Genomic DNA, 14355 nt, shown 5'->3' on the forward strand with positions numbered 1-14355 from the left:
TAAACTATGCATCTTTCAAACAACGACAAATATTGAATTTTTCATTCTTCTTGGTCTACCGTGTGCATTCTACACACCTCACATCGCAATCTTTCTAGACCAAAGTGGAAAATATATTATTCAAAATCGGATGCAAATACAAGATTTATTGACCAAAAGCTGTGGTTTTCATGCAGTATTATATTTTATTTTTTGATGTCGTGGGTTTACAAATAGTGAATTGATCAGTGTTTATGTCGACAATACTCAATTGAATGACTTTTCAGTTGAAAATACCCTTTCCTACCTGTATAATCGAGATTTAAGGTTAGGTATGATGGAACCACCCTGAGAGAAATAAAAAAAGGGCACATAATCCTAACAAAAAGATATTCAAAATGAATACACAGTTTTCGTTTAAAGGAAGTATTTGTATTCGCTATTCCTTTTTTTAAGTCATGAGGTATCAAATAAGCAATATCAATTGAGTTAAGAAAGTCTTGCATGAATTACATTCCTCCTTCCTGTTAATGCATGAAAGAATCATCCAATTGATAGGATTTTTTTCTTCTGGAACTCGTTATGAAATATCTAAACTCCCTAATTGTATAATTATCGTTTTGTTCTTTAGTTTTAAGTCACATTTTTTTTGCCAGTCAATTTCATTTCTTGCTCTTTTTTGTTGCCTGTTTTTCTCTTTAGCCGTTCAGAGTAATTTGATTATCTGGGTAATTTTCACGCATCACATGTACAAGCTTATATATATATATATATATATATATATATATATATATACACACACACACACACACACACACACACACACACACACACACACACACACACACACACACACTATATATATATATATATATACATATATATATATATATATATATATATATATATATATATATATATATATATATATATATATATATATATATATATATATATATATATATATATATATATATATATATATATATATATATATATATATATATATATATATATATATATATATATATATATATATATATATATATATATATATATATATATATATATATATATATATATATATATATATATATATATATATATATATATATATATATGTATATATACTATCCTTATATGTGAGTAATAATTGGGTTTTTAAGTTCTCAAAAACGGCTCCATGTTTTTTCGGGAAAATTGGTGTCTTGGGATATTCTTGCGTAAAAAAACGATCTAGATAGGTTAGAAGTCTGGGAAAGTTCATTAAGAGTCTTAATTTTGGTTTTAGCAAATGAGATCGTGCACTAAAAATTAAAATGATGCTGTGCACATAATGTACTTCGTGACATCATATGATGACGTCATGTATTGTAAATAACGTCATGTAATAAAAAATACTTCATGACATAATATGATGTCTTTCATATCCGAGTTGCCATGGTAGCTAGTAATCTAGGAAACTTACCCCTATAAAGGAAACTTACCGTCTCTTGGCTTGAACAAAAAGAAAAATGTATTGGCTCGAAAATAAAAATTGACTGAAACCATGATATTCAAGGTATATGGCATCTTATTTTCTGTCTCTTTCTCTTCAAATAGCTTGGCACTGAAACATCGTAGAGAGCTGTTTAATGGCTCATTTTAAATAAAACTGATGTGATTAAAAACTTTTTGTAAATAAAAAAACTATAAATCGGCATCCTGGTATATTCTGGCCTAAAAAGACAGTTTAGATAGGTCAGAAGTTTGAGAAAATTCGTTAAGAGCCTTAATTTTGGAGAGAAAAAAAAATATTTATGTGAGTCAAATCATTTTTATATACATCAGTATTGCAGTGACGTTGTCACACTTGTCACACTTATGAGGAAAAATTGAAGATTTTCAGGTATGGAGAAGTACTTTAAATTGCATAAAAGAACAAAAAACTGGTAATTGCAAAAATATTTGTACATATATTAAAAAGGGATTACAACAATTCTAAACCCTTAAAATAGAAAACCGAAAGTCTGAAGCTTAGTAGAAATTGTTGTTAGAAATAATCATGCTGTAATATTCAAATATTTATGAATATATTCAGTATAAAAAGACATTTAATTGCCTAAAAATCAAAAAACTGGTATAGCGATGATGATTGGGTTTTGGATTTTGACATGGTTAAGTTAATCAATGCCAATAATACCTTTGAAAATCAAAATATGGACTAGATAAATCGTTGGAAGAAAAATAAGTGTTTGTCCTACCACCTGAACAATTAAAAGAAAAAAAGCTTTGTTGATTTGTCTTTCTTAATGACAAAAGGCAACCCAAGGCAAAAGAAGAAGTTTTTGTCCCACCACATAAGCTATTAAAAGAAACAAAGGTAGTAGTCAATGTCTTCCATACTGTTGAAAATCAAAAACCTGGACTAGATATATCGTTGGAAGAAAAAAAGTTTTTGTCCCACCACCTGAACAATAAAATGACAAAAATATTCGGCGACATGTCTTTCATAATAAAAAAGAGGAAACCGAGGCAAAAGTTAAAGGTCCAATAAAGACATGTAATTTTACAAAGGCACCACTTCTAATTTAAAGTCCATTTGAACGTCATGACATCAAGAAAAGGCTCAAATTGTCTACGTTTAGAAGACAAGCGACAGTCAGAATCTCGCTGTCGCTTTTTTCCAAAACCAACGATTTTTTTTTTCATTATTTTGGTTTTGATTCGTTTTGATCTTTACTGTCACTTGCTGCTAGGTTCAGAGGTCTTTGTGCCTCATTATCATTTGTGATTTGGTGCGATGCTCGTTGTCGTAAGTTTCTTAAGCACAGATTTTGTTGCACTTTACTTTCATTTTTTAAAGGCTTTATTTGACAATGTCTTTATTTTCACATAACGCTCTTACAGTTACAACATATTAATTCAAAACTGATGACAAAGATAAGCATTTTTTCTTTCTGTTTATTTTTTTTAATTGATTGACTCTCTATAAGTTTAATTCAGAACAAACGCTACAAAATTCCTTTGCACCTTCTCCTATGTTATCCTAATTTATGTAGATTTATTTTTAATGATACATTTTCTCAGTACCTGGTATGTGGCAGGCTTGTATAAGAATTTTCTTTAAGTTAATAGTAAATCGAAGCCAACGATATGGAGAAGTCAATATAGTAACAACAAAATATAATATCTCGATAATCAACAAATACATTTTGAAAATAAATTCTTAAGCCTCTCATAGAAAACTTTTCAAATTTTACCAGAGCTTTAATGTCCATCCTTATTCCATAATTTTAATCGTTCGTCTACAATAATTTTGAATATTCTAGCCGATGATTATAAGCAGAGTGGCGTTTTCTGTAATTTTGAGGCGCCCAACTAAGCTTTTAACCCAAATAGAGCAAACTTGTTATCGATTGGAAATTCTGTGACGGGTAACCCATTACAAACTATTATAAAATAAACTGCATGTTGAGCTTCCCAGTTTCAGGCAGTAATGCCGTACAGTGACGAATTTGTTCCTATCGAGTGAAGAAATCCATAAAAAACAAAAGGTTAATATAGACATTTATTTTAAAGCTTCACTTAAGCAAGTTGATTCACTTTTTGTTCGATAAAACTATAATAACTTATGTCAACTGTTGTGTCATCTGTTATGGGGAAAGCGGTGGGTCTTTGCATGGATAGGGGTGCCCTCAAAAAGTACATTTTTTATCCAAATTTTGTAAATTGCTGTAAATATTCAGTCAAATATAGAAGTGGGTATCGAGAGTCCCTATTCTTCCGTTGTTTCCTTTATGCCAGAACCTATAGCAGGTGGTGCGAGTAACAGCTCACTTCTCAAGGCAGTTTCTTTTTAATATTAAAGATTACCTTCGTTCTTACCAGCACAACAGGTGGACGAACATCTTGTGTATCGTCAAGGAAATTGCCAGGCATGGAGAGGCAATCGTTAACAAGGACTTTTTTTTATTGATGTTTAAATGTAAATATTGGTTGAATATTCTTTTTTTTAATATTAAACAGGCATCTGACGAAAAAAATAAATGAGGAGTAAATCGTAGTTACAGTTAACAGAGCTTAAAAAATCGCAACATATGCTTTGAAATTTCTACGGTAATAAAAAAAAATATGGTAAAAGAATTGAATTTCTATGGTAATTCTAAAGATATAAAATTTGTCAAGGTTAAATCTACCCAAGAAAATCTACAAGTGTGGGAAAATTTGCTAATAATGAACATGGGAGAGATGGCTGGGTATGAGACAGAAAAGGATTCATAGGAGGTTTAGTAATTGTGGACAAAAGTTTAGTTCATTTACCTGAATTGAAACCGCTGAGTTTTGTCCACCAATGACACCGACCACTCGTTCAGATGGGAATTTACCAGCAAAAGTTGAAGCTTGATCATTTGGACAAAAATATTCTGTTGCATGGAAAGCATTAAGATGTGCCAGAAAACCTGAAAAACAAACCATACGTAATAGAAAATGTTGTTGCAACAACTACCATGAAATGCAATGTTTTTTGTAACGGCTCACCATACTCTACCTCATAAAACAAAATGCATTTCACTGTCATTGTATTTAATTAAGATTATTCATTTTGAAAGGTTCGAGTTGAAAAGAAAATAGTCAAGACAGGGTGACAGCTATAAATTTGCTTTGTTTGTTCTCCCTCTCTGGATTGATTTAAATGAAAATGATGTTAATAAGCGGTGATAGTCTATTAATATATTGACACTTTAATTAAACGCCTGTCAGGTACCCAAGAGACTTAAGGGCCTTAGATACTCCCTCAAACCTGAAAAACTGTTTGTAAATATACTTGTTTTTGCTGAATATTGACTAGTGAATTTCCTCTCAATAAATATATCACATCCTATAAGTGATTCGTTCTTTACGAAATAATTCCTAACTGTGACACTAAGACAGCGTTTTTCAGCTAAAATATCAAATCACGCAAAGGAGGGGAAATTCTTGTTCCAACCTATCCCGCGCACTGTGGGAGAGTGTGGTCCGTATCTACTCATTTCGGGAGCAAAATCCAGACTTCAGCTAGGCCATAAAGGAGGTTAAAAAACGGTCTTACTCGAGATAAATTGAAAATTAGTAATAATAGAAAAATTACCATAAAATATCTAGGACAAGCCCGCCTCTGACATCTCACCATCCCTTTTTCTAGCGCTCAGCTAGACAGATTCCCACCCTGCAGCCTACCCAGGATTCCAGGTGTTCTATTATTTCTTCTATATTGGCATGATTCCTAGATTCCCCGGATTTCTGTTACCAGGTCTAATATGAATGACCCCATTGTATCTCACAAGCTAGACTAAAGGGACCCCATGGAGGAAATCACCCCGAGCAAAGGCACAGACGCGAGTGCTGCGTAGTAATGGCGGTACATATCTTAAGCAATGACACATAATGGAAGAGGTTGCAAAATCATCTTACGAGAAGAGTAGATACCCAAACCATTAAAAAGTATATTTAAGACCCAAAGCGGAAAGGCGACTGCCATACTGATTTCACACCGTCACCAGCCCTGCACATGACACCAGCCCTCACCCCCTCGGACATTTTCAACCTATTTCGTTCTGAAAATAAAATTCTGGAATCTAAATTAAACAAACTTTTTTTTTCTTGTTTTTTTTTTACTTGAGCTGCGTGGGCTCAATATTTCATTGCTAGAACATCTTACTCCAATGCAATTGATCCCAGAGAGTATTTAAAACACTTTTTGGGCTTTCCTTGTTTTGGTAATGATTTTACAGGTTGACCGCGATTTCTACACTTTGTCCTTGATTTCTATTGATTTCTAGGTTACCCCTGGTTTCTATAGTTTGCTCTGTTTTTTTATGAAATTGACAGGGTTTCATTGTTTTGCTAATGATTGTAATAAAGTTGACCATGGTTTTACACTTTGATTACAATTTTGATGGTATGGTCTTGATTTCTTTGACTTGATCCGGAATTCTAGGGTTGACTGTGTCATGTAGATAAGTACATTATGATTTTCTCTTGGAATACACTGCCTTTCTGGGCTTGTATTCCACACACACACACACACACAAACTTGTTATCATAACAAAAAAATTGTTACTTCTAAAAAAAATTGGTATAATTGCCAGAAAACTTGTTACTTCTAACTGATAACTAGTTATCAATGATGAAGAACTGTTACTTTTAACAGAAATGTATTATCATTGACGGTAAGGTTCGTGTTATTAGAAAAAATATGTTACGGTTAAGAAAATACCTATTGCTTCTAAGAAAAATTTGAGTTTGTTAAGTAAGAGTTTGTTAGTATTAAGGAAAAAGTTGTTACTCTGATGACAAAATTTGTTAGTGATAAGGAAAACTTGCTACTTCTGATGGAAAACTTGTTATCATAAACGAAAAAATTGTTACTTCTATGAAAAATTTGTTATCCTTGACGGAAAACTTGGTGCTATTAGAAGAAATTTGTTACTGCTAAGAAAAAAAACTTGTACTTCTAAGAGAAATTTAAGGGTTTTAAGTAAAGGTTTATTAGTATTAAGGAATAAGTTGTTACTTTGACGGAAAAAATTTGTTAGTGATAAGGAAAACTTGCTACTTCTGAAGAAAAACTTGTTATCATTACGAAAAAATTGTTACTTCTAAGAAAAAATTGGTATCATTGACAGAAAACTTGTCACTTCTAACAGATAACTTGTTATCATTGACGAAAAATTGTTACTTCAATGAGAAATGTTTTGTCTTTGGCAGAGAACTTAGTGTTTTTAGAAGAAGTATATTAATGTTAAAAAAACACCTATTTCGTCCATAAAAAGTTATGATATTTTATGCATAAGCATGTAAATTATAATGATAAATGTTGTTTCTTTAAAGAGAAAAATCTTTAGTGTTATAAAAAATTTGTTACTTCTGGTCGAACAATTACTGTCGTAACGAAAAAATTGTTACTTGTAAAAAAAAATTTGGTATCATTGACAGCCAACTTATTACTTCTAACTGATAACTAGTTATAAATGATGAAAAATTGTGACTTTTAAGAGAAATTTATTATCATTGCCGGAAAGGTTGGTGTTATTAGAAAAAAATTGTAACTGTTAAGTAAATACCTACTACTTCTATGAGAAATTTGAGTGTGTTAAGTAAAAGTTTGTTACTATTAAGGAAAAAGTTGTTACTCTGATGAGAAAATTTGTTAGTTATAATGAAAACTTGTTACTTCTGACAGAAAACTTGTTATCATAACGAAAAAATTGTTACTTCTATGAGAAATTTGTTATCTTTGACGGAAAACTTGGTGCTATTAGAAAAAATTTGTTACTGTTAAGAAAATACCTGTTACTTTTAAGAGAAATTTGAGCGTGTTAGGTAAAAGTTTGTTAGCATTAATGGAAAATATTGATGCTTCGAAGAGAAAGTTTGTTAGTGTTACAGACATATTGCTACTTCTAGCAGAAAACTTGTTATCACAACGAAAAATTTTTACTTCTAAGAAAAATTTTGTATCTTTGACAGAAAACTTGTTACTTCAAACTGATACCAATTTATCATTGACGAAGAATTGTTTCTTTTCAGAGAAATTTATTATCATTGACGGAAAGGTTGGTGCTTTTAGAAAAATATGTTACTGTTAAGAAAATACCTATTTCTTCTAAGAGAAATGTGAGTGTTTTAAGTAAAAGTTTGTTAGTATTAAGGAAAATGTTGATACTTCGAAGAGAAAATTTGTTAGTCTTAAGGAAATCTTGCTACTTCTGGCAGAAAACTTGTTATCATAACGAAAAAATTGTTACTTCAAAAAAAAAAAAATTGGCATCATTGCCAGAAAACTTGTTTTTTCTAACTGATAATGATGAAAAATTGTTATTTCTAAGAGAAATTTATTATCAGTGACGGAAAGGTTGATGTTATTAGAAAAAACATGTTACTGTAAATAAAATACCTATTACTTCTAAGAGAAATTTGAGTGTGTTAAGTATAAGTTTGTTAGTATTAAGGAAAAAGTTGTCACTCTTATGAGAAAATTTGTTAGTGTTAATGAAAACTTGCTACTTCTGACAGAACGCTTGTTATCAGTGACGAAAAATTGTTACTTCTATGAGAAATTTGTTATCTTTGACGGAAAACTTGGTGCTATTAGAAAAAATTTCTTACTGTTAAGAAAATACCAGTTACTTCTAAGAAAAATTTGAGCGTGTTAAGTAAAATTTTGTTAGTATTAATGGAAAATATTGATGCTTTGAAAAGAAAGTTTGTTAGTGTTAAGGAAATATTGCTACTTCTGGCAGAATACTTGTTATCATAGCGAAAAAATTGTTACTTCTAAGAAAAAAGTTGTATGTTTGACAGAAAACTTGCTACTTCTAACAGATAACTATTTATAATTGACGAAAAATTGTTACTTTTAAGAGAAATTTATTATCATTGACGCAAAGGTTGGTGCTTTTAGAAAAATATGTTAATGTTAAGAAAATACCTATTTCTTCTAAGAGAAATTTGAGTGTGTTAAATAAAAGTTTGTTAGTATTAATGGAAAATGTTGATAATTCGAAGAGAAAATTTGTTAGTGTTAAGGAAATCTTGCTACTTCTGTCAGAAAACTTTTTATCATTGACGAAAAACTTTTACTTTTAAGAGAAATTTATTATCATTGACGGAAAGGTTGGTACTTTTAGAAAAATATGTTAAAGTTAAGAAAATACTTATTACTTCTAAGAGAAATTTGAGTGTGTTAAATAAAAATTTGTTAGTTTTAAGGGAAAATGTTAATACTTCGAAGAGAAATTTGAGTGTGTTAAGTAAAAGTTTGTTAGTATTAAGTGAAAATGTTGATACTTCGAAGAGAAAATTTGTTATTGTTAAGGAAATCTTGCTACTTCTGACAGAAAACTTGTTATCATAATGAAAAAATTGTTACTTCTAAGAAAAATTTGGTATTATTGACAGAAAACTTATTACTTCTAACAGATAAATTGTTATCATTTCAACAAATTATGCAAATATTAAATGTGATTTTCTTATGTTTTGAGTATGTTTTATCTCATTCGAAGACATGTAAAAAAAAAGTTGAAAAAAATATCATCTTTAAAAAAAAACAAAAAAACTTAAAAAAAAATATCAGAAAAAATGGGGGGGGGGCCTCAAAGTTGGGGGGAGGGGGTCGCTTTGAGGTTGAGGATAGAGGGGCCTTTGGAGGTTCAGGAACTTGGTGTTTATGGTCATTGATGGTTGCGATCCTTGATGCTTCAAACCTATAATCACCTCACTACTTGATTTCTAAGGATTTCTATGGATTTTTCTGAATTTCATCATTAAAATTCTTTTCTGGCCATCTACATCTCTATTAGTATCAACTTTTTAGTATGCAAGAATGTTAGAACATATTTTATAATGACAGCACTGCTCGATTGGTATTTGTGTATTATACCGAACACAATTGGGAAGTAAAGCTATGTCAACTCACAAGGTCATCTTGGCGCCTATGGCTCTATTACTTTCAACTTTTTAGCATAGTCCAATGCTAAAAACAATATTTTATATCGTCTACATCCCATTTTGTTTACATGTCTATTATAGCGACCACAGGGTTTCACCCCGATACATTAGTATTCCCGTCAGATTTTCATCATTGTCGATTATGCAAATCAATTTCCTAGAAATATGGATTCCTCTCTGTATTCAGTGCGCATGTGCATTTTCCCCGCAGTATTCTATGACCATATATGGACTTCCCCCTGTACCTCCTGACCCATTCCTATTAGTGTATGCTACAATTCCTCAAAAAGAAGCCTAAGACAGAAGAGTTTCGTGTTAAGGAAACCATAGCAGATGAGCTCATTGAAGAACTCCACCCTGACTTCATGAAGGGCAAAGTATATACATCAAGTCAGATCAAGAGCACACTTACAGAAATCTTAAAATCATCAGGTATTGACTTGATAAGAAATGACTTTGTGCTCTTGAAGAATAAAATGAAAGAAAAATATGGAAAATTTTTGGAAATTAGCATAAAAAAAAGGTCAACAAACCTACTTTTATTTGAACAACAAAGTGTCAGTTGGAGACCTTGCATGGCAAATTGAAGGGCTGCTGAAACATGCTGAAGGGAGGGTTTTGGTGGTGAATTCGTCCCCTGATGTGTCAGATGACGGCTCCAATGTTTAATCTTACTTATCACTGTCTAAGAAAGAAAATGTTGACCTAAACTTAGATCATAATGACAGTGAACACAGCAATGATCGGAGCAAGGTAGATTTGGCAGAAAATACTTCCGATTTTGTTAGTGAGCCCCCATTCAGCTCAACTCCAATTAAACTTTCATACCATTCAATGAGACCTATCTTGAGACCAAAAAATACACTGAGAAGTGTTACAAGTGCCAGTTCTATCTATGAGCATGATGATAGAAAAAGTTTCTTCTATATAGCAAAAAAGCTTCGATCTGAGCTTTTAGACACAGTAAAAACTTGGAGAAAAATGGAATCTGAAATCTCTGAAATCACTGAAATCTCTTACAATCATGCCAACTCAATGGTCCCACCAATGCTTTTCGATTTGATTGCTTTTCTGTTTGGTCAACAAGAGAATCCACTTGTCTCTTGGGGGCAAAGCCTTCCTTTCCCCTCAATTACCGCTATTGAAACTAGCATACAGGATTCATCGCAGAATGAAGTTTGAAGGCTCAATTCCAAACTGTTGATCATTCAAGCTAAATTTTTGGTATATTTCTGGTTGAAAAGCTTATAGTTTTAGTTAATTTGTTTTTGCAATAATCTTTTACTTTTAAGATGAGTAAGCGATTTATGAAACTTACTAGAAGGGTATGAAGGGGGGAGTTTATGTGAGGGTTCTTATAAACCTCCAAATAAGGGCTTTAGACCAAAATTCATTGCAATAATACCGTTTTAGCTTCAAAAATCTTCCACTTAAGAAGTGGCACCAAATGTGCCATTTTTAGTGCTTATGGAGGGTAATTTGATAAAAAGCATGTAGATATGAGTAATAGGTATAAAATAAGCCTTCCCGGGATATGCTTTAAAAAGTGAGTACATCACATTTGTAAAAACAGTGGATTATCTGAAAAGTAATCAAAAGAAGAGACATACCATGATTGAAAAAAAAAATCCAAGCTGGAATCGAACACATGATAATCTAATTTGAAGTTCAGCACCATACTAACAGATCAACGTCTCTAATAATGTAATTTAATATATTAGTATTTGTAAGAATTTAATTACGTAGCCTATTAAGGGGGCCTGGAGGAGGAACATAAGGGAGATGTTCTTGCAAACTTCCAGTTAACGGTTTTGGACCATAATTATTACAATTATACCGTTTTATACTTCTAAGATTTTCCACTTAAGAAGTGGCACCAAAAGTGGTATTTTCAGTGCTCACTTACGAATGGTAGAATTGATAAATAGAACGTAGATATGAGCAAAAGTCTTTAAATGATCCATTAAATATCACTCTAAAAAGTACTGGTAGCCCACTAGCCCCAGCTTTTCCACTTGAAACATATAACCAAAAGTGCCGTTATTAATGCCATTTGAAACTTGCAGATGGTGAAATTTATGGGAAGAACATAGATATGAGCAACATCTTTGATATGAGCTATAAAGAATCTGTCTACGATGTTCTGGTAGCCTGCTAGTGCAACCCCTTGAAAAATGGCACAAAAGAAACCATTTTTGTGCCATATGTCACCTGCAGATGGTATAATTTATAAGAAGCCGGTAGATATTAGAAAGCTTTTCAATTAGCCTTTAAGCATCTCTCTGTGATTTTCTGGTAACCCGCTAGGCCTGGAGGAAAAAAAACAAAACAGAAAAAAGTGAGACAGATCAGTGCTACCGCTGGAAAAAAGTGATTTACCTTGTTTTTCAAGGAGGAGGACTGTAATTTCCCTAAATAAGGTTTTCGACTATGCTGATTCCAATGGCACACTTTTCATTTAGATCTGACGTAAATTTCAAGGGGTTTCAGGTTTTTTTCCAAATCACCATAAGTTTATTTTCGCAATAAACTTGCACTTTTAAGACGAAGCAAAGTAACAGTTGCTATTCGTCAATCAGTGTCGTATGACAATTCTTTCACATGGCAGTTTTATTTGGAAACGTGTTTTTTCATTTTGGTTACTAAGGGCTGTTGTTCACTCTTTACTAAGTTACAGCTACCGCTGCAACCATGATTTGGCCATACACAGACACTACTACCAGCTAAGAGGTGGTATACTAGAAAATGATATAGGTAAAGTAGGTTTTTACCAAAGTCCGAGAGAGATGAATCAGATTCTGAGAGAGATGAATCAAATTCTTTTTAGAGCCAGAGACACATGAAGAGGGAATTTGTCAAGATTCAGTCAGACAAAGACACTACAATTGGCTAAAGCTTGAAATAGGTGAATTAGGTTTTTACCAAAGTCTGAGAGAGATGAATCGGATCCTTTTTAGAGTTAGAGACATATGAAGTGGGAATTTATCAAGATTCAATCAAACAAAGACTCCACTACCATCTCACAAGTGATATACTAGAGTATGAAACAGGTGAAATAGGTTCTTACCAAAGTCCAAGAGAGATAAGTCGGATTCTTCTTAGAGTTATAGACATATGAAGAGGGAATTTATCAAGATTCAGTCAGACACTGACACTACAAGTGGTATGCCAGAGTCTGAAATAAGTGAATTAGTTTTTGACCTAAGTCTGAGAGCGATGAATCGGAATCTTTCAAAGTTAGAGACATGTGAGGTTGGAAATTATCAAGATTCAGTCAGTTACAGAAACTACTATCAGTTAACAAGTACTATACTACAGTATGAAACAGGTGAATTAGGTTTTTTAACAAAATCTGAGAGAGTTGAATTGTATTTTTTAGAGTTAGAGACATATGAAGTGAAATTTATTAAGATTCAGTCTGACACAAACATTACTACTGGCTCAAAACTGGTATACTAGAGTCTGAAAAATATGAATTAGGTTTCTAGCAAAGTCTGAAAGAGAAGAATTGGATTCTTTTTAGAGTTAGTGACATATGAAGAGGGAATTTATCAAGATTCAGTCACACACAGATACTACAAGTGGTATACCTGAGTCTGAAATAGGTGAATAAGGTATTTACAAAAGTCTGAGAGCTATTATTCGGATTCTTTTTTTGTTAGAGACATATAAAGTTCGAAATTATGAAGATTCAGACAGACACAGACACTACTACCAGCTAACAAGTGGTATACTACAGTGTAAAATACGTGACTTAAGTTTTTACCAAAGTCTGAGAGAGATGAATCGGATTCTTTTTAGAGTTTTAGACATATTAAGTGGGAATTTATAAAGATTCAGTCAGACACAGACACCGCTACCTGCTGAAAAGTAGTATACTAGAGTCTGAAAAAGGTGAATTAGGTTTTTACCAAAAGCTGAGAGAGATGAATCGGATTTCTTTTAGAGTTAGAGACATATGAGGTGGGAATTTACCATGATTCAGCAAGACACAAACACAACTAACAGCTTACAAGTGGTATACTAGAGTTTCAAATAGGTGAATTAGGTTTTTACCAATGTCTAAGAGAGATGAATCGGATTATTTTAAAAGTTAGAGACATTTGAAGTGAGAATTTATCAAGATTTAGTCCAACCAGAAACTACTGCCAGCTCACAAGTGGTATACCAGAGTGTTAAATAGGTGAATTAGGTTTAATCAAGGTCAAATAGAGATAAATAGGATTCTTTTTAGGATTAAAGACGTATGAAGTGGGAAATTATCAAGATTCAGTCAGACACAGACACTATTACCAGCTCATAAGTGCTATACTACAGTCTGAAATAGGTGAATAAGGTTTTTACCAAAACCTGAGAGAGATCAATCGGATTTCTCTTAGAGTTAGTCAGGCACAGACACTACAAGTGATATACTAGTTTCTGAAACAGGTGAAGTATGATTCCACCAAAGTCTGAGAGAGATGAATCAGATTCTTTTTAGGGTTAGAGACACATGAAGTGGGAATTTATCAAGATTCAGTTCAGATAAAGACACTACTACCAGCTTATAAGTGGTATACTTGAGTCTGAAATAGGGGAATTAAGTTTCTGCCAAAGTCTGAGAGAGATGAATCGGATTCTTTTTAGAATTATAGACATATGAAGTGAGAATTTATCAAAATTAAGTCAGACATAGACACTACTACCAACAAACAAGTGGTATACTAGAGTCTGAAATAGGTGAATTAGGTTTTTAGCAAAGTCTGAGAGGGATGAGTCGGATTATTATTAGAATTAAAGACGTATGAAGTGGGAATTCATCAAAATTCACTCAGACAGAGACACTACTACCAGCTCATAAGGGGTATACTAGAGTCTGAAATAAGTTAATTAGGTTTTTACCAAAGTCTGAGAGAGATGAATTGG

At 32.3% G+C, this 14355-nt stretch overlaps 1 protein-coding gene across 1 annotated transcript in view; it reads right to left on the minus strand.

The window, feature by feature from the left end:
- LOC148956514 (metabotropic glutamate receptor 3-like) overlaps positions 1 to 14355 on the minus strand; it is a 222882-nt gene that overhangs the window by 197097 nt on the left and 11430 nt on the right. The window contains exon 3 of the mRNA XM_089108444.1: positions 4282 to 4421. Coding sequence (XP_088964570.1) covers positions 4282 to 4421 — 140 coding nt within the window. The remainder of the gene's footprint in view (positions 1 to 4281; positions 4422 to 14355) is intronic.

The sequence above is a fragment of the Artemia sp. Qi Xiang Cuo genome, chromosome 1 (genome assembly GCF_049724085.1).
Source record: "Artemia sp. Qi Xiang Cuo chromosome 1, ASM4972408v1, whole genome shotgun sequence".
NCBI lineage: Eukaryota > Metazoa > Arthropoda > Branchiopoda > Anostraca > Artemiidae > Artemia > Artemia sp. Qi Xiang Cuo.